The sequence below is a fragment of the Geotrypetes seraphini genome, chromosome 3 (genome assembly GCF_902459505.1).
Source record: "Geotrypetes seraphini chromosome 3, aGeoSer1.1, whole genome shotgun sequence".
NCBI classification, from domain to species: Eukaryota; Metazoa; Chordata; class Amphibia; order Gymnophiona; family Dermophiidae; genus Geotrypetes; species Geotrypetes seraphini.
This window is the reverse complement of record NC_047086.1, coordinates 341,146,407-341,166,552: the sequence shown is the minus strand read 5'-3', so window position 1 is coordinate 341,166,552 and position 20,146 is coordinate 341,146,407. Positions and strand designations below refer to the sequence as shown.

The window sequence follows — 20,146 nt, the reverse complement described above, 5'->3', positions numbered from 1 at the left end:
GAGGAAGGCATCGGCCTCGAGACGGTCCGGGGAGTATATCCTTGAACAGAAGAGAGGCAGTTTTTGATTGTCGGGAGAGGCGAACAGATCTATCTGGGGAGTCCCCCACGTGTCGAACACCTGTCGCAGCACCTGAGAATGCAGGGACCACTCGTGTGGCTGGAGGAGGCGGCTGAGCCTGTCCGCCAGGCAGTTTTGTTCCCCTTGGATGTAAACCGCTCGAAGGGAGATGTTTTGGGAGACCGCCCACTCCCAGAGCCGTAAGGCCTCCTGGCAGAGGGGCCAAGACCCCGTCCCTCCTTGCTTGTTTACGTAGTACATCGCCACCTGGTTGTCTGTGCGGACGAGAACCACCCGGTCGTGAAGCAGATGCTGAAAGGCCACCGCGGCGAGGTAAATGGCCCGAAGGTCCAGCATGTTGATGTGGCAGCGACGGTCCTCTGTGGTCCACAGACCTTGAGTGTGTAGACCGTCTACATGAGCCCCCCCAGGCGTACTCCGACGAGTCCATGGTTAGGACCTTGTGGTGTGGAGGGGCGAGAAAGAGCAAAACCTTGGAAAGATTCGAAGAGTCGGTCCACCAACGGAGCGATCTTTGCAAGGAAGGAGTCACTGTCACATGGCGGTTGATCGGGTCCCGATCCTGACGCCATTGTGATGCCAAAGTCCACTGTGGTAACCGCAGGTGAAGGCGAGCAAGCGGGATAACGTGGACTGTGGAGGCCATATGGCCGATCTTGATACTTGTCGGCTCAGATTTAACAACGCCTCCCGCCGCTGAGGGGGGAGGAAGGAACGAAGACGGACCATGTCCAGCACGGCCCCGATGAATTGTAAGGACTGAGAGGGGCGCAGCTGGGATTTTGGAAAGTTTATCTCGAACCCCAGACACTGAAGCGAAGTAATAGTCTATCGGGTCGCTGAGATAACCCCCTCCCTGGTCGGGGCTTTGATCAGCCAATCGTCCAGGTATGGGAATACTTGCAGACCCTGGGAGCGCAAGGCAGCCGCGACCACTACGAGGCACTTCATGAAGACTCAGGGGGACGAGGACAGGCCGAAGGGGAGGACCCGGTATTGTAGGTGGAGGTCCCCCACCTGAAAGCGGAGGAATCTGCGACAAGCAGGGTGCACCGGAACATGGGTGTAGGCCTCCTTCAGATCGAGGGAGCAGAGCCAATCGCCCTCGTCTATCAGGGGTTAAAGAATCGGAAGGGAAAGCATCTGAAACTTTTCCCTCGTCAGAAATTTGTTCAGGCGCCTCAAGTCCAGGATTGGGCGCAGGTCTCCCGTCTTCTTCGGTACCAGGAAGTATCAGGAGTAAAACCCTTGGCCCCTTTGATTTTGGGGAACCGGTTCCACCGCCCGCAGGCGAAGGAGGTCCTGTGCCTCGGAAAGGAGGAGGGACAGCTGCGCTCGATTGGGAGGACATGCACTTGGTGGGTTGTCGGGAGGAGCCTCCCGAAAGTTGAGCGAGTACCCTGATGAGATCACGCCAAGGACCCATGAGTCCGACATTATGGCTTCCCAGTGAGGGTAGTAGGCTTGTAGGCGGCCCCCGATGGGAAGGAGACCAGGTGGAGGTGCGGAGGGGGCCCGCCCCGTCCGCTCATCCCGTCAAAAGGACGGAGACGGCTTCGCAGGCGCAGTGGGCTGTGATTTTGGTGGAGCCCTAGAGTGAGTCTGGGGGGCGTCGCGGCGGCGGTCTGGAAAAGGCCGGAGTAGACTTCTGGGGGTAGCGGCGAGGTAATCCCCGGAAGGGGCGAGAGGCTTGCGGTCTAGGTTTTTGCCGGACAAGGGATGCGAAGGAACGTTCGTGTTCCGACAACCGTTTCGTAGCTGCCTCGATGGTGTCGTCAAACAGTTCCTTCCTGACGCAAGGGAGGTTAGCTAACCGATCTTGCAGCTTAGGGTCCATATCGACGAGCCCTAGCCACGCCAGTCAGCGCATGGCCACCGCGAAGGCTGCGACCCTGGAAGACAGTTCAAAGCCATCGTAAGCGGCATGGAACAAGTGCAGTCGGAGGTTGGAAAGATCCTCGAGGAGGAGGCCAAACGCTGCCTGACGAGGGGCAGGTAGGTCCCCCGAGAAGGAAGCCAGCAGCCCAATGAGGTGTTTCAGGTAGGAGGAAAAGGTGAAAGTGTAGTTCAGGACCCTAGAGGCCATCATAGAGTTCTGATACAAACGGCGTCCGAATTTGTCTAGTGTCCGGCCTTCGGGTCCAGGAGGAACCGCCGCAGAAACTCTAGAGGGGTGAGCTTTCTTCAGAGAAGACTCCACCAGTAAGGATTGGTGGGACAACTGTGGTTGCTCAAATCCCGGGCAAGGCACCGTTCGGTACTTAGACTCCATTTTAGATGGGACCGCCGTCACCATGTAGGGAGTCTCGAGGTTCCTTATGAGGGTCTGCCGGAGTACCGGGTTCAGCGGTAGCCGGAGGGACTCTCGGGGCGGGGAAGGCATATCCAGCTCCGCCAGGTACTCCTTGGAGTACCTCGACTCGGATTGTAAGTCCAAGTCAAGGGCACGTCCCATGTCCTGGACGAACCTCGTGAAGGAAGGTCGGTGGGATCCCGTGGCCCCTTGCGGGGACGGTGGCCGAGACCTCCGTTTCGCCGAGAAGGAAGGGGAAGCCTCCCTCGAATAGCGAGGTTCTCACTCGGACCCTCGATCCGACGCCGGGGACACGCTATGGAAACGCTCCCAGGTCGAGGACCTGCGTCGCCTTGAGGAGCCCCTCGGGGACGCCGCCGGGGTACGTGGTACCGACCAATGTCGGGTCGGGGACCCCTCCCCGGACTCCCTCGGCGAAAGCCTGGAGCCTCGGACCGGAGCCCCGGTCCGAGGGGGAGTCAGTAGGAGCTGTGGGTTAGTGAGAGACAGCTCGGTAACCCGTAGCAGTCCCCCCGATTGGGTCGAGGGGGAGCGGCCTCGAACTGGAGGCGAACTCCAGGCCTTTTTAGAGAGGGGCTTCGATTTTCGTTTCGCCCCGCGGTGCTCCGCCGGGGACGCGCGCCTCGAGTGCCTCGGAGAGGAATCCGAGGAAGAAGAGAGGCGGCGAAAACGGCGTGCTTTTCCTAGAGGGGTCTCGACGCGTTGCTCAGGCTGGTCCGGCGCACGCGAGGTCGAGTTCGAGGCCGGTTGAAGGTGAGCCATGGCAGCGGAGAGCTCCGTTGTGATCATTGCTCGGAGCAGCTCCTGGAATATCGACACGGACAGCATCGATGGCATGTCCGAGTCCGCGGTGCACTCCACCGGGGGCGATCTCGATTCAGAGCATTCCCGAGTGGTGGAGGCACGTCCCGAGGTCTTCGGGGATTTCGCTGGGGCCGTGGGCAAGGAACTCCCCCCTTGTCCGGCCATTGTCCCCGAGGTTGGCTTCTTTGGAGGTATGGAACCTGAGGAAGGAAGAGGGGACTTACCCGGAGCCGAAGACTTCTGAGAGCTCGGGGTCTTCGAGGTCGAGTCCTGAGGCGGGGCCGAGGTACCCGAGGCCGAGATCGAGGCCGAGGTCAATCTCGAGGTCGAGGGTTGATCGGCAGCAAATAGGTCTGTCATGCGGGCCCGTCGGCGGCGGAGCGCCCGGTGTTGGAAGGTTGCGCACCGGGGGCAAGTTTCTGTTGGATGATCGGCCCCCAGGCAGAGGATGCACCAGCGATGCGGGTCTGTGAGTGATAGAAGACGCTCGCACCCGGTGCACTTTTTAAAGCCCGAAACGGGCCGGGACATAGGAAGTCCAGGCGACTGCGGCCAATCAGGCCACGTGGCCGCGACGACCCGGGAGCCCCCGGATCGCGAGAAAAAAGCGCGAAGAGCAGGAAGAAGAAAAAAAATTTTATACGCACAGCGACTTTTAACGAAGAAAAAACAACAAATCGCGGTGCAAAGAAGGCACTGGGGCAGAGCTAAGAAAAAAACGTGTCTTAGCACAGCGGAAAAAAACGAACTGGAGACCTCGAGGAGGGGATGCGCCCTCTAGTGGAGCAGGAGGCACACATGCGTGGTGCAGCACAGCAAGCTTGAATCTTCAATCAAGTTTGCTTGAAATGCTGTCCGCATCGGGGCTCCGTAGATGACGTCACCCACATGTGAGAATATCATGCCTGCTTGTCCTGGGATAAATACACATTTATTAGGGATTTTTTATATTAAAGGGGAAAAAATAGATTCCAAAAAATGTGATTGTGTTGTAAGGGCTTGCCCCTCCTCCAGTGCTGTTTGCTGGGGAACTTAGCTGACTTATTATAACTTATAATCCTTCCCACCCACCCCAGGATTGCTACACAAACAGAGAAACCAATAATCAGGAAAACTCCACAGGCAATACTCATTCCAACCAATCAGGATGAATTTATTCAGTGCAATCATTATGGTTCCTTTATTCTAAGGCACACCATCTGGAGGTTTAGGGCTTGCCCCATTTGTCTTCACCTTTCTAGAATTAAGGAAGAGCTCTATAAATTGAAACAGGAATTGGATGCAATCAAAGCAGCTTCTATCACTCCACAGAATCGTATCAATTTACCATCATTGCCTCAAAGAATAAAGCAATCCAGGAATAAATGGATCACATTAGGGTCAGGTAGACTGTGACATGTGACACAGAAACACCCACCCTCACAATTGCATCTAAAGAATACTTTTGCTCCATTAAAGCATTATAGTAGTCAAGAAAGAATTGAGATGGAACCAGTACAAGGTAACTCATGAAGAAAAGCATCCCCAAAGGAAAAATATGAAAGCTCAAACCAGAAAATTGTTGCCATTAGGGGATTCTATCATCAGAGGCATTAGCCTTAGAACACAAATCAAGGAGACTAAAATAGTGAAGCATCTCCCAGGATCCTTGACTACCAGGAATGCGAAACAAACACTGTCCATAATTAGGGAAGAAACTAAGAATTCTAAAGCTGCTGACATTATCCACTTGGGAACAAATGACCTAGTCAGCAGTACCCCACTTGCTGCGCAAAAAGCTTTTTGGGAGCTGTGGGAGGGATTAAAACCTTTTGTAAAGAGTGCAGCTTTCTCTGAAGTACTGCCTACATATGGAAAAGGAGAGGAGAGTACTAAATAAATAAATCTTCAAAAGGTGGCTCAGAGCCTAGTGTTATCAAGAAGGCTTTACGTATATAGGAAGATGGGGAAATACATGGAAAAACAAGAGACAATATTGTAATGATGGGCTGTATCTTACTGTGGCAGGATAAAGAATTCTTGCTAAGAAATTCAGGCAATATATGTTTCTAGGCATTTAAACTAGAAGGTGGGGGGTAGTATACAGATGCAGATAATTTCTGATGGCCACCCCCAGCAAAAGACAGGATGCCACAGTAGTAAAAAAAAAAAAAAAAAGTGCAAGCATTGTTTGTTTTATTTTATTTATAACCCACCTTTCCCAAGGCGGCTCACAATTTAAAAATACACAATAAAAAAAATACATATAAAACACAAATAAGCGACCAGCGCTTAACACAATTGTAAATGCCTTAATGCCCATATTTCATGTCACAGAATAGATGTCTCTTCAATAACTTCTTAAAAGCATCAAAATTACATTGCTTTCTTCTAATGTACAAAAGTAGCCGATCCATTCCTGGGGGCCCCTGCAATAAAACATGCTTACATGTGAGGTATTCCGTCTCAATTCCCTTACGAGTGGCACAAACAAATCACCATGATGGACAGAACGTAACTTGGATAATAGGACATAAGCCTGAAACCCACTAACCTTGCAGGAGCCAGACAATGCATACACAAATAAACCATCACAAGAAGTCGTATATAAAGTCCCTAGTACCTGGTCACAACCCAAGGATAGCAACATTCCATGCTAATGTTCCAGGGCAAGCAGTGATTTACCTACCCCATGTCTTTCAAAATAACAGACTATGGACTTTTCCTCCAGGAAGTTGTCCAAGCCTTTCTTAAAACCAGCTATGCTATCTGCTCTTACCATAACTCTGACAATGCATTCCAGAGCTTAACTATTCTCAGAGTGAAAAAAAGAAATGTTCTCCTATTGGTTTTAAAAGTATTTCCCTGTAACTTCATTGAGTGTCCCCTATTCTTTGTAATTTTTGACAGACTGAAAAATCGATCCACTTGTACCCGTTCTACTTCACTCAGGATTTTGTAGACTTCAATCATATTTCCCCTGAGCCGTCTCTTTTCCAAGCTGGAAAACCCTAATCTTTTTAGTCTTTCCTCATACGAGAGGAGTTCCATCCCCTTTATCATCTTGGTCGCTCTGCTTTGAACCTTTTCTAATGCCGCTATATCTCAAGAAAATAAATGGGGTTGGCAGACCGAGTTCTGGCCCGTAGGCTGGACAAGCCTTATGTAGACAAATACTCTCAGTGGTGCAAACTGTTTTTTTGCATACTAAAAGTGTCAGGATTGAACACCAACAAATTTTACCACCAAAACAGTCACTATGCAAAGCATATCTTAACAATCTAGTTTTCTTATTTTATGGGTTTTATGTTCATAGGTCCATGTTGTAACTAGCAGTATGCCATCAAAAGGACTGGAATAAAGGGGGAAGGTGGGAGAGAATTAAGACTTGTATACTGCCTTTTAGTAGTTTTACAAACACACTCAAAGCTGTTTGAATTAGTGCTGCCCAATTCACTTCCATGAATTGATCTGAATCGATTCGTTGTCCTAGAAAATTGGACTCACTGATTCAGCAACCAACCCAACACCCAACCTCCTCCATTGAGACGCAACATAACTCCGAGACCTCCTAAAGCAGCCACGACATCGTTCTGAATGGGCTGCTCGATGCCTGCCCCGCCAGAACCTTGATGACATAGCAGAGGAAAGCCCTAGAAGGGCAGGCCGTGATTAGCCCATTCAGAGTAATGCCACTGCTGACCGTCCACCGCTGCTTTAGGAGGCCTCAGAGGTATGTCATGTGGGGTACTCCTGCACAGGGGGATGGGAGAGAAAATTACTATACAAGGGAATGGATACGAGGGAGGGAAAGAGAGAGAAATAAATTTTATTTTCTATTTTGTGATTACAATATGTGAGATTTGAAATGTGTATTCTGCCAGAGCTGGTGTTAGACAGAGAGCATGAGCTAGGACAAAACAGAGTGAGGAAAAGTATTTTATTTTATTTACACCGCGGCGTTGGTGTGGGGCTTAAGAGGGAAAGGTGGGGGTGGAGTGGGTGGAAAGGCTACAAAATATACCCATCAGGACATTTTTTTTTTTAGGGGGAGGAGAAAAAAAGTCATAGACTGGGCAGGAAAACCAAATCAAAAAATTTTTCCCTGAATTGGGCAGCATTAGCTTGCATACAGGTACTTCAAGCATTTTCCCTAAGAATGTGAACATTGAACACACACATTCTGGGGTAAGGCAGAAGACTAACACAAGCAGAAGGGAAAATTATGTCTTGCATGATAATTTTCTTTCCTTTAGTCACAGCAGATGAATCCAGAGACTAGTGGGATTACATCCATCAACCAGCAGGTAGAGATAGAGAGCACTTGATTTATCCACGAATATATCTTGGATGCACAGCCCCCTGGCCAACCAATATAGGTCTTCTCAAAGCAGTCGAATTAAAACACAAAGTAAAGCAGGCTGGGAAAGGAGTGAGATGGGAAATGGGAGAGCTAGGGACTGAGAGAAGATGGAGAATTGAGAGGTAGCTGAACATTTAAAAAGAAGAAGGGTGAGAAAGAAGGCAAGATTTGAGGCAAAAAAAGAAAATAAAAAGTTAAGAAAGCTGAAAGGGAAAAATCAATACGTTGGAGACAAGCATAAGGAGAAAATGGAACAAGAGAGGAGAAATAAATGAACAGCAGACACTGGAAAGAGAATTAGTTGAAGAGACAAAAAGCAGGAAGAGAAACTGGGACCAAGATGATGGAAAAACAAAATATCCAGACAAGAAGTTAGAAAAAATTTTTTATTCTGAATTTATTAACTGGAATATGTTAGCTTTGGGATATGTGCATCACAATTATTTTTGTATTCAGTGGCGTAGTTATATACAGCTGATTTAGGGGAGGGACTGGAGCCCAAAATTAGTGGATGGCACCAAAGTTTATTCCTGCCTGAGTGCAATTTACAAATACTAGAGCTGTTGAGGAATCCCCAAGCCCTGCCACTTGAAGACATCTTTCTCCAGTCCGACAAAGCTTTGCAGCCAATGGCAATATCATCAAGCTGCCATTGCTTTACTCAGTCACGGTAAGCATTACTACTTTTTCCATTCCTCTCCACAGTGTCCTTTTAATGAAGGTTTATTATTAGATTAGTCTTTAAACCCGTTACATTAACGGGTGCTAGAATAGATGTATGTGTCTGTCTTTCTTTCTCTCTCTCTCCTTGGCCACTTTCTCTCTGTTTTTCTTTCTTTCTCTCTCCTTGGCCATTTTCTGTCTTTCTTTCTGTCTCTCTCTTTCCTCGGCTGTCAACTACCACCCCTTCCCTGCTCCCCTATCCAGCAGTAGCCCTTCTGCTTTTCTTTTACCTCCCCCCTGTCCAGCACCACCTCTTCCCTTCTCCCCCTGTCCAACATCAGCCCTTCTCCCTTCCTTTTACCTCCCCCCATCCGGTAGCATCTCTTCCCTGCTTCCCCTGTCCATCAGCACCCCTTCCCTGCTCCCCCTGTCCAGCAGTAGCCGTTCTCACTTCCTTTTACATCCCCACTGTCCAGCAGCACCCCTTCCCTGCTCCCCCTGTCCAGCAGCAGCAGCCCTTCTCCCTTCATTTTATCTCCCCCCTGTCCAACAGCACCTCTTTCCTGCTCCCAAACCGCCATTCCTACCCTCTATCCATTCCGGCTTCCTGGTCTCTTCTGGCCCACCGGCACGGATCGCCAGCTGGCTGTAGCGAACCTCGCAGGCTGCTCTCCACCTCGGTAGCATGTTCCATCTGACGCGATCCCTTACGTCAGAGGATGGGCGGGATCGTGTCAGAGAAAATGTGCTACCGAGGTGGAGAGCAGCTTGCGAGGCACACTACAGCCGGCCGGCAATCCTCAGCAGGCTGCTTTGAAGAAGAGGGCAGACGCAAATGAATAGATTTACTACTGTCTTACAGTGAGTGAGGGCGGGAGTCGCAATCATGTTCTCCGCTTCCTTGCGTCCATGGTCACAAACTGCCGCCACAGGCTCGTTCTACTGGCACGGATCTACAGAATACGGACGCGGGGATCACAAAGTTTGTAGTAGATACATACATCTTCTATATTAGAGATTGCTCAGCCTTTTTTTTTTTTTGCTCATCAGCTAGTGTTAGTGTGGCCCCAGAAATTTTTTTTTGTCCAATGCGGCCCAGGGAAGCCAAAAGGTTGGACAACCCTGCCCTACTCCTTCACCGTGAGCAGGGAGGGGTAATTTGCACCACCAAATTTCTCCGACCCGACTACTTTTTTGTGCCATCCGGCTGGAAAAAATTTCTGGGGAGAACACTGGAGACCCATTTACAAATAAGCAAAGACACTTTATTAATTTGGAAATATTAATTGGGAAGAATACATACTTTGTAAATGGGTTTTTACCAGAGCCTCTAATGTAAATATAAAATAGAAATACTCAGCTGATGAGAGGACCCCCAAGCTTTCAGCTGAGGACTTCCTCTGCAGTTGGCCGAAGGTCCCTTTTGCCAAGCTTGGCAGGCAGGAGTAGCGTCCCTGAGTCACAGATGCTGGCATCTCAGTGGCTCATGGATGCTGCCAGCGACTGCTGTGCTTGGTGGAGGGGAGTTCTGGCCGTCTCTAGAGGAGGTCCTCTGCTGGCGGTGCTTGGGGATCCCCACCAGTCACAGCAAGGGTCAGCAAGTACTTCAACACTGTAGAAATAAAACCAGAAATGCATTTCCTTTTCTTTTGAACACAATACAAAGACATCTGCTATATACATTTCCCAAAGCTAACATATTTTAGTCAATAAATTCAATTTAAGGTAAGTGGACTTAAAATGTTTTTGCACAAATGAATTAAGTACTACTTTTGAGATGTCCTGGCTTGTATTTATTGCACATCTATGACAGAGGTGCCTTTGCCATTATTTCATGTTTTGAAGAAAGGAAAATAGCCATCAAACTCAACCCTTCCATCTTGCAATGTATTAAAGTCTGGTCTAGCTTAGATACCCTGGACTACTTACTCCTTGTGACCCCAGGCACATCACTTAGAGATAGATTCACTAAGGACACCGATCGTGTCCTGACCACTTTGCGACCCCATTTACTAACCTCATGGCTGATCTTTCTCCGATCCACGCACGCAAAGTAGGAAGGACGCAATTCACTAAAGAAAGCACACCGACTGGGCTGGCCGATCCAAAAACAAGCGACTAGTGAGGACCAGTCGCTTGAGCAAAAACCCTGCTCTCTGCCACGATTCTCCTGCTAAAGCCTTAACCCCGCCGGTGAACTTTAGGTAACCAGCTGCGGCTTTGACATACGGGCCCCCGAGACTGCCCTTGATCGATCCAGCGCCGTGACTCTCCTGCCCTTCCCCGTAGTGCAAGCCCATGGTTTTAACCCATGGGTTTAAAGCAGGTTAAAATCACGGGCTCATGAAGTAAAAAAGTAGTAAAGTAAAAATGTAATAAGTTTCCAGCTCTGCCAGGCACGGAGGGCCAGCGCATGCACAGACCATCTACAGGCTCCCTGTGAAACGCTGGGAGCCGGTCCACAGTTACGGACAAGAGACAACCAGAATGACCCGTTTCAAGATTTCGAGTTTACGCTCAGCAGCATATACAGCGAACTTTCAAGACTCCAAGTAAACAAAGCCATGGGACCAGATAACCTACACCCCAGGGTGCTCAGAGAGTTGAGCGAAGTCTTGGCGGAACCTTTAGCCGTACTCTTCAATCTTTCCCTAAGCACCGGAAGAGTCCCCTTGGACTGGAAAACAACTAACGTTATTCCACTTCACAAAAAAGGACAGAGACGGCAAATTACAGACCAGTGAGTCTCACATCCATAATGAGCAAGTTCATGGAAACACTGATCAAACAGAAACTTGACACATTCCTGGACGAAGAAAACCTACGTGATCCCCACCAATACGGATTTACCAAGGGCAGGTCCTGCCAATCTAATCTGATTGGCTTCTTTGACTGGGTAACTAGACAACTGGATGCCGGGGAGTCTCTGGACGTAATATATTTGGACTTCAGCAAAGCTTTTGATAGCATCCCACACCGCATGTTATTGAACAAGCTGAAATCGCTGGGATTAGGGGACACACTAACTGCATGGGTTAGGGATTGGCTAAGCAGTAGACTTCAAAAGGTAGTGGTAAACGGTACCCCCTCCAAAACGTCAGATGTGACCAGTGGAGTGCCACAGGGCTCGGTCTTGGGCCCGATTCTATTTAACTTATTCATAGGAGATATGACCCAAGGGCTTAGAGGAAAAGTATCTTTGTTTGCCGATGATGCCAAACTATGCAACATAGCAGGCAAAAATATTTTGCCTGATAGTATGACGCAGGACCTACTACTACTGGAACAGTAGTCATCGACTTGGCAGCTCAGCTTCAATGCTAAAAAGTGTAAAGTAATGCACCTGGGTAAGAGAAATCCATGCAGAACTTACACACTAAATGGTGAGACCTTGGCTAGGACCATGGCGGAACGTGATTTAGGGGTGATCATTAGCGATGACATGAAGGCTGCCAATTAAGTGGAGAAGGCTTCCTCCAAGGTAAGGCAAATGATGGGTTGTATCCGCAGGGGTTTTGTCAGCAGGAGACCTGAAGTGCTAATGCCGCTGTACAGATCCATGGTGAGACCTCATTTGGAGTATTCTGTTCAATTCTGGAGACCACACTACCGGAAAGATGTACTGCGAAATGAGTCATTTCAGCGAATGGCCACCAAGATGGTCTCGGGGCTCAGGGGGGAGACATGATTGAGACGTTTAAGTATGTTACGGGCCGTATCGAGGTGGAAGATGATATCTTATGTCCTATAGGACCCTCGACCACCAGAGGGCATCCGCTGAAAATCAGGGGAGGGAAGTTTCATGGTGATTCCAGGAAATACTTCTTCACAGAAAGTGAGCAGTCTACCTCTGCAGGTGATTGAAGCCAATAGCGTGTCAGATTTTAAGAGAAAATGGGATATTCACGTGCAGTATTCCCTCTAAGCGGGCGGGTGTTGTGAGCAAACTTTTTTCACTGTGAGCTAAAAATATCGGGCGCCAGCAAGTTATGAGCCAAATAAATATGTTGTCAAAGTTGCTGATACATGAGGACGAGGTATTCAAAGGAATTTTAGGCCTACACGCTAAATTAAATAACGTTAAATAATATTTTTAAGAACACAAAACAACGCATTAATTCTTAAAAGTACAAAATTCTTAATTTATTTTTTTTTTTTTACCAGAAAAACTCAAATTTATTTTAAAACAGTCTACAGAAATTGTAGGGATGAAATGATATCTTAATAAATGTTTTACAACAAATGTAGTTATGTCTGTTACATCCATATGTGTAAACTGTAAATTAAAAACAGTCCAGAAGACAATACGTTTGATGCTTTCAATTTCTAGACAATCTATCAATTCCAGCTTCTACACAAAAGTATAAATACATTAAAACACCCCCACCCCGACGTCCGATTCCTCCCCCAGCCTCCCCTTACCTTTGCGACGCGTTACATGGACTGCCAGCTCGCCTGCCTGCAAGCACGTGTGTGCGCTGTGACGAGAAACTTGTGCGCTGCGAGGTAATATTTTGTGCGCCAGCGCACGCCAGCGCAGCTTAGCGGGAACACTGTTCACGTGGGATCTCTAGGGGAGTAAAGTCAGGGGTGTGTGTCATTGGAGTGGGCAGACTTGATGGGCTATGGCCCTTTTCTGCCGTCATATTTTATGTTTCTATGCGTCAGGATCGCTGGTGAGCGATCCGTGCAGTCGGTTGGGGGCGCGATTCCGATTGCCCTCATTTGCATGAGGGCGTTTCATGAATCAGTTCCCCGGCCATTGATCGGATTCAATCCATGGCCTTAGTGAATCTAGCCCTATGGCCCCAATTCACTAAAGTCAGGTTTAGAGACGATCGCTGCTAACCAACCCGATTCACAAACGACCCACCATGTGTTTTTCCCATTGATTGCCCATTTTCCAATCCAGCCATGCAAATTTGTAAAACCCCATGCAAAATAGCCAAGTGATTGATTCACTAACATTTGCTTGACTATTTTGCATCAGGTTTTACGATCCTAAAACCCAACTGTTGTAGACCTGTCGGTAACTGTTACCTTTTATTTTCATTTTTTTTTCCATGGCACAGATATTTTTCATGTATTACACACGCAAAATATCTGCCCCATTAAAAAAAAACACCCCACCGCTCGAACAGGCCCTCCCACAATGACCCCTGACAATCGTGCGCCTCCTTGGCATGTGTCAACCCACAAATGGCAGGAGGAATACTCACTCCCTCCTATCACGACTCCCCGAAAGTACCAGCAGGAGAGATGCCCACTCCCTCCTGCCATCGGTATCCCCCTGAACACCCCCCCACCGAAATGGCAGGATGGATGCCCATTCCCACTTGCCACCACAATGCCCCTCCCCTGTATCCATACCTTTGGCGTTGGGAGCAGGAGGAACTGCAAACACCTCCTGCTCCGTCACTGGGCCTTAAGCACCCTCCCTGATAGGCTCAGATGCCTCAGGCCACTCCCAAGGAAGGCGCCTAAGGAAGTCCCTGATGGGCCAAAATGGCCATATTTAAGTTTGGGGGGGCAGTGGGCATCCCTCCTGCTATTTTTTTCAGGGGGGGGCAGGGAAATAGTTGCTCGGGAGGGGGTCATTTTCGGCTTTTTTAATGCGACAGATGGGTGCGCGTTTTAAGACATGCAGAACACTTGTCCCATTAAAAAAAGCAGCAACAGGGGGCTGCTTCTCCTGTCAGGGCTTTGCGCATGTCTCAATTGCTCACTGAGCGATTGAGTCAGTGGGTTTGCCTGCAAATCATTTGCATGCAAACTTGATAGTGAATCAATTGCTGTTTGAAAATCAGCCAGAGAATCGACCAACAGCGATTGAGTTGCTATCTTTAGTGAATCTGGGCCTTAATTCTTTACTGTCCCAGGTATATTAGATAATGAGCCTGCTAGAACAGATATGGAAAAATTATTCAAGTACCTGAATCTAAACCATTTAGGCTACAGGTGGCATATAAATACTAAAAATAAATAAATATGTAAAATAAATGGTCATTAGTGCAATAGCGGCTTTGTTGCATATGATTTTTATTTATCCGATTGCATTTTCATGCCTTTGTGTATATAAAAGGACCGTAAGATAAGCAACTTATCTTGAAAAACATCAGAACCTGCTCTGAAGTTACAGAGATGCACACTGTCAACATGAGAAACGTTCGTCCTAGAGCCTAGAGCCTCCTGCTCCCCACCCGGTCGTAGCGGGTCCAAAGAGCTCTGAGGGAGTTCGGATCGGCAAATTCCTCCTGCTCGCGAGTAACTTATTTTAAGGGGGGGGAGGTGTAACAACGCGCGAGTCAGTCAGTTCAAAAGTCCTTGGAAACCTACTACCCGGGATCCCACCTCCGAACAAGATTAAGTTTTTCACCAGACTATACAGCAGAAGAGAAAATAAAACCATGAGCGAAAACTTTAAACAGGATATCGAGTTTTCTCTCATACCGAGGAACAGACTGGGACCATGTGCGTTCCTTGCCCAGATAGGCCCGGCGCGGCCCCGATGAACACAGCCCTGGAGGGAGACGACTGAACGATAAAGGAAATAATCGAACGAGAAAGTAGAGGGAACGCCAGGGGGAAGCCGCCTTCTCCAGAGCTCACGGTAAGGCCCCATACAAGTCCTGCCTCCCCTTACCTTGACTGGCCTGCCTGTCGCCCAGGCAAGGCAGGTACAGGTGGCACTTAGGTGCGCCGAGGGCACATATTCATGCTGAAGGCGGCCACTTTGCGTATCCCAAGTCCGCACATGGCCGTCTGGGGAGCAGAAAGCCAGGCAAGCACGAGACTGTGGGGAGAAGGCGCATGGGGAGGAAAAAGGGTCGCTCTCACTGCCTCCTCCGGCCGCCATTGCTCCTCACGCAGCCACGTGTTTGGAGAGCGGCGCATGCGCACCGCTGCCTAGCTGGAGAGTTTTCTCTTAGACACCAAATCTTGTGTAAATTCCACCCCCCCCTCCCTTCTCCGGTCGGTACATTTCTGTGAGAGGGGATCTCGTTATTTTTTTGTTGTTTGCACCTCCCATCTTTTACCTTCGCACGCTTTTAAGTTTTTTAAAATACAGAAAATTAATTTTCTTGAGAGTGTATGTAGAGTTGCAGCTGTAAGGCCAGTGTTTATGCAAAAATAAAGGCGGAAATAACCGAGGCTCAAATTAGCAAATCCATGTTTTACCTTTTGCCTGTATTGGGTTCGTCGCAGTTAGATGACGTTTTTCTTGACTTCTGCAGCCCTCCCACCATTTGCTTTCTCTGGTAGGAGGAGGAATGAAATAAGCTGGATATCTGAATAAGGTTTTTAATCGCCGCACTGACTGCAGGGAGGCCGGACACCATGATACAGACCTGTACCAGGTCGCGTTTAGCAACATTTTTCGAAGTTCCAAATCCTTGCACATTGAACAGATTATTGGGAAGGAAACAGTGTGGTCATCTGCAGTTAAACCGTACTTTGAGCGCGACTAACAAATTGTCGGTGGAATCATTTCCCAATGATCCGCGGGATGATGGAGCTGATAGCAAATTTGATGAAAGACTTGAAGCAGATTCTTTGGACACGAAACAGAAAAGAGTTTCGCGTGGGAACCTGAGTAGCAGGAGAAAGCGAGTTTGGGAGAGGTCCCTTTCCCCTTTGGAGAGGATCAGTCAACTAATACCCGCTAAATTTCTCTCTCCGGAGGTTACGGATTTAGGGCTTGTATATCGAGAAGATGACGATGCAACAAACAGGAGCTCCCGACCCATTCAAAAATCAGCCCTGGTTGCTGCGACGGAAATTGGGTTAGAAGAACATTTGAGGTTAAAGAATAGGTCGGTATCTGAAGGCATGTCACATGGTACGTATCGGGAAGTAACATCCGCAGACTTTCCTTTCAAAGCCGGAGAGTTGTTTTTAGCCGAGTATCGTAAAAAGCACTCGTTGGAGTATAAAAAGATGGGCATCCTGAAAGATGAAGGCAAAATATTAAGTAGCTGGGGAGTGGTCAGACATAACTTGATAATAGGCAAGCTTCCTGGACAGATGTTAAGAACGCCTTTGGGAATTGAATTTCTTTTGAGGCGACCGTCTTTGGAAGATTTTGTGTTGTGGATGAAAAGAGGACCTGCTATTTCCTATCCAAAGGTAAGCGAACAGTTTGATAAATGAGGATACAATTCCGTAAGATTGTGATTTTCATTGGGAGACCTGCAGAATTAGTTCTTTTTTAAAAAAATCTTGATGTTACTCTGTTCATATTTCTTTTTTTTTTATTAGAAGCTGAAGGATGACTGTTTTGGGAGGCTAAAGTGGGGGCAGGGTTAAAACAGGGTGGGATGGGGTATAATGGGACTAATTTAAATCTTTGAAGTCACCACACCTGTGCCTTTGGGGGCACTTTTGGAACAAGAAGAACCCTTTTACTGTGGTGCTCTGGTGTAGCTTAGGGTTACCATATGGCTCCAGAAAAAAAGGAGGACAGATTGAGACATCCAGGTTTTACTTCCATTGCTTTCAACGTCTCATAGCTGCCTCTCTTACATGTGTTACGTCAGTGCTTTTCAACTTCTTCAAGCCAAATACCCCCTAGGTCTAAGAAATATCAACTGAGTACCCCTGCACAAGTTCTGCTCCAGACCCCGCCCTCATAATAATAGTACTAATTGTACTTCCATTCATTTTTCATATACCCCTATGCCCTAACATTTCTCTTCTCCATGCATGCCTCCCTCCAGTCCACTATATGCAGGATTTCTCTCACATCCTTTCTACATCTTTGTTGCATAATGCATATCTCCCTCTTCTCCATCCCATGTCCAATGATTATTCCTCCCTCTCTCCTCCCATGTGCAGCAGCTTTCCCTCCTCCCATCCCCATGTGCCACACTTCCTGACCGAACCCCCACCCCCACTGTGAGACCAGACATTGGGCCTCCTAAAGCAGCAGTAGTAGTGGTAGCAGAGGCTACACTCTGAACAGGCTGCTCGTGGCCTGTCCCACCAGGGCTTTCCTTTGCTGTGTCATCAGTAACATGGCAGAGGAAAGGCCCCAGTGAGGAAGGCCACAAGCATCCTGTTCAGACCACTGCCTCTGCTGGCTGGCCATTGTTGCTGCTGCTTTAGGTAGGTGGCCCGCTGAATCAGTGAGTCCGTTTTTTTGTGTTTTTTTTTTTTTTTTTAAAGAATAAATCGATTCACTGAATTGGCAAATTGGGTATCACTGGATGCTACTGTGAAGCCTTTGTCAAGACCTAGCATGAAGGTAAGCTAACATCACCAAGATCAGAGCACTAAATGTTTGTCGTACCTGCTCTTTCGCACACCAGCCTTGAAACGTCTTCCTTGCCTTAGCATAAGCAGAGACTGTCATAGGCTTCTTGGCTCTGAGGAGAGTAGCAATGACTATGTCTTGAGTATCCTTTGCGCTCTAACACCATGTGCTCAAGAGCCGTGCTGTAAGACCAAAGCGATCCAAATCTTCTATGATCACTGGGTCCTGAGATAGATTGGGCTGTACCTGGAGTCTGAGACTTTTGTTCCTCTGAAAGCGCATTAGGTCTGCATTCCACGGACTTTGTGTCTAATCTCGTGCTACGAGGACTATTGCTATTCTGTGTAGTATTTATCCTATCATGGTCAATGGAGGGAACACGTACAAGAGCTCGTTCTTGGGCCATGGCTGGACTAGGGCATCAGATCCTTTGCTTCTGGCCTCAGATCTTCAACTGAAGAAACGGTCCACTTTCTTATTCCTTGCCATAGCCATCAGATCTTAAGTTGGCCGACACCATCAAAGAATGATCGACTAGAATTCTGCTGCAGATAACGTCAATTCTCCTGGGTCTAATGTGTGCCTGCTAAGGTAATCAGCCTGGACATTGTCCATTCCAGCTACATGCACAACAAATATTGCCTGAACGTCTAGCTCTGCCCACCAGAACAATAAGTGGGCTTCCAGGCTCATCTGCGCACTCTTGGTACCTCCTTGGTGATTGACATACTCCACCGCTATAGCATTGTCTGAGAAAACTTGGAAGGATGCTTCTCCAGCTTCCATTTAAATGGCCCAAAGCTCCAATATGTTGATAGACAATTTTCTATGGGAGGCCGACTGTGCATCTGTTACAATGGCCCACAAAATTATTCTGAGGGTTATGCCCCATAATAATGACTGTGGATGAAGCCACCAGCTCATACTGTGACAGGCTTCCAAAGTCCACGGGAGAGTCATTTGAAGGAAGTCCATTTGTGGGGACCACCTAGACAATAGTGCAATCTGGAGAGGAAATATGTGAGCCTTCGCCTAAGGGACCACATCTATAATGGCTGCCATAGAACCTAGTACTTGAAGGTATGCAGATGGATCTGGCTTGGCCATCATGTCAGTTATCTGAGTGCAAAACTACTGTCTGCATGCCTCTAGAAGATAGACCCGGTCTTCCACCCTGTTGAATAGTACTTCAAGGTATTCCATGGAAGGGGATGGAACCAGCTGACTCTTTCAAAAATTCACTATCCAGCCCAGGCTTGGACTACTTGAGCCACTGCATGTTCCCCTTCTGATAACGACTGAACTCTGATCAACCACTCATTCAGATGTGAATGCACAAGCAATCCGTCCCTTCAGAGATGTGCTACCACCACCATCAGCAGGATGTGCCTGTCGTGGGCTGAAATCAAATAAGCCAAGACTTTGCTTTTGACTCTGATGTCGTAGAGAGCATTGGCCACATAATCCACCCCTTCTAGCATGAGCTGGGGCAAAGGCTTGTCCTTTGCCAGGGTGAGCCCACACATCTTGGTATGACAAATGTGTGTCACAGAGGCTGCTGCAGCTGCTTTGATCCCTAAGGTCAAAGCTTTGAACTCCCTCTTAGGATCACATCGACTCTTCGATCCTGCATATCCTTTAATACTATGCCTCCCCCACTTGGCAGAGATGTGTGCTTGGTTACCTGTGCAACCAAGGAATCCAACTTTGACTGAGCGAACATCTGTTGACACTCCGGTGCCATAGAATACAGCCTAGATGTTGTTTGGTCTACCTTTTTATTAAGAGCCTTCTGGAGCATCCCAGTGCTCCATGATTAAAACACTCATATCAGGATGCCAGGGAAAAGATGTGAGCTGCGCTCTCATTCTGCTCAGGATAAAACACTGAGTGGACGGGGCCTGCTGGGAGTCTAAACTGTAACTCCTGCAGGGAGTCAATGATGAGCTCTAATAGTGCCTGTGAGGGAGTTGGGGATTCTCCCTCATGAATGATACCATTATACCTTTGGGCAGCAGATAAATTTGAGAGACTGGGAGCTTCTCCATCCAAGGGGAACCTTGACATAAGATGAGGTTCATTTCTGTCATAGTGTCCCATTTGGAGATGTTTATCTGAGTGTAATGCACAGCATTGCTACTGCTATCCCCCTGGAGAGGAGGGAGCCATTAGAGAGGGAATCTTTAAGGTGCTGATTTGTGCATAAAGATTTTTATAATAACTTCTTTCATCCTTAGGACATTAAAGCAATGCTGATGATGATGGACATCAGCCCAGGAAATGTGGTTCTAGAAGCTGGTTCTGGGTCTGGTGGAATGAGTTTGTTTTTATCAAGAGCAGGTAAACTATTCCATTCATACTATGGATTTGTTAAATGTTGTACCATTTAATAGAGAAATAAGTTTTGTTGTTATCTATTAGCAGAGCTGCTATAGTGCACATGAAAATTTGTAGTACTCACCCTGAATAAAGTACATGTTTTACATTCTTTTTAAGTTTCAACAATTTTTTATTGATGCATTTCTTTGCATTCTGTTGACTAGAATTGTATCATTGACTTTTCATCTATTTATATAATATGGTAACGTCCTACACCCCCTTCTATAAAACAAATCATCCCCCCCCCTAACGGTGTGAGAACAGTCAGAAAGAAAATATCAGTACAATAGTAACTGTAGGCTCCTTTTAC

At 47.8% G+C, this 20,146-nt stretch overlaps 2 protein-coding genes across 2 annotated transcripts in view; one reads left to right on the top strand and one right to left on the bottom strand.

Moving 5' to 3' along the window:
• WDR43 (WD repeat domain 43) overlaps positions 1–15,144 on the bottom strand; it is a 160,472-nt gene extending 145,328 nt beyond the window's left edge. The window contains exon 1 of the mRNA XM_033935972.1: positions 14,848–15,144. Within this exon, the coding sequence (XP_033791863.1) occupies positions 14,848–15,060 (213 nt within the window). The 5' untranslated portion in view covers positions 15,061–15,144. The remainder of the gene's footprint in view (positions 1–14,847) is intronic.
• A 16-nt stretch (positions 15,145–15,160) lies between these two features.
• TRMT61B (tRNA methyltransferase 61B) overlaps positions 15,161–20,146 on the top strand; it is a 62,625-nt gene continuing 57,639 nt past the window's right edge. The window contains exons 1-2 of the mRNA XM_033935973.1: positions 15,161–16,331; positions 19,695–19,797. Of these exons, the coding sequence (XP_033791864.1) occupies positions 15,543–16,331; positions 19,695–19,797 (892 nt within the window). The 5' untranslated portion in view covers positions 15,161–15,542. The remainder of the gene's footprint in view (positions 16,332–19,694; positions 19,798–20,146) is intronic.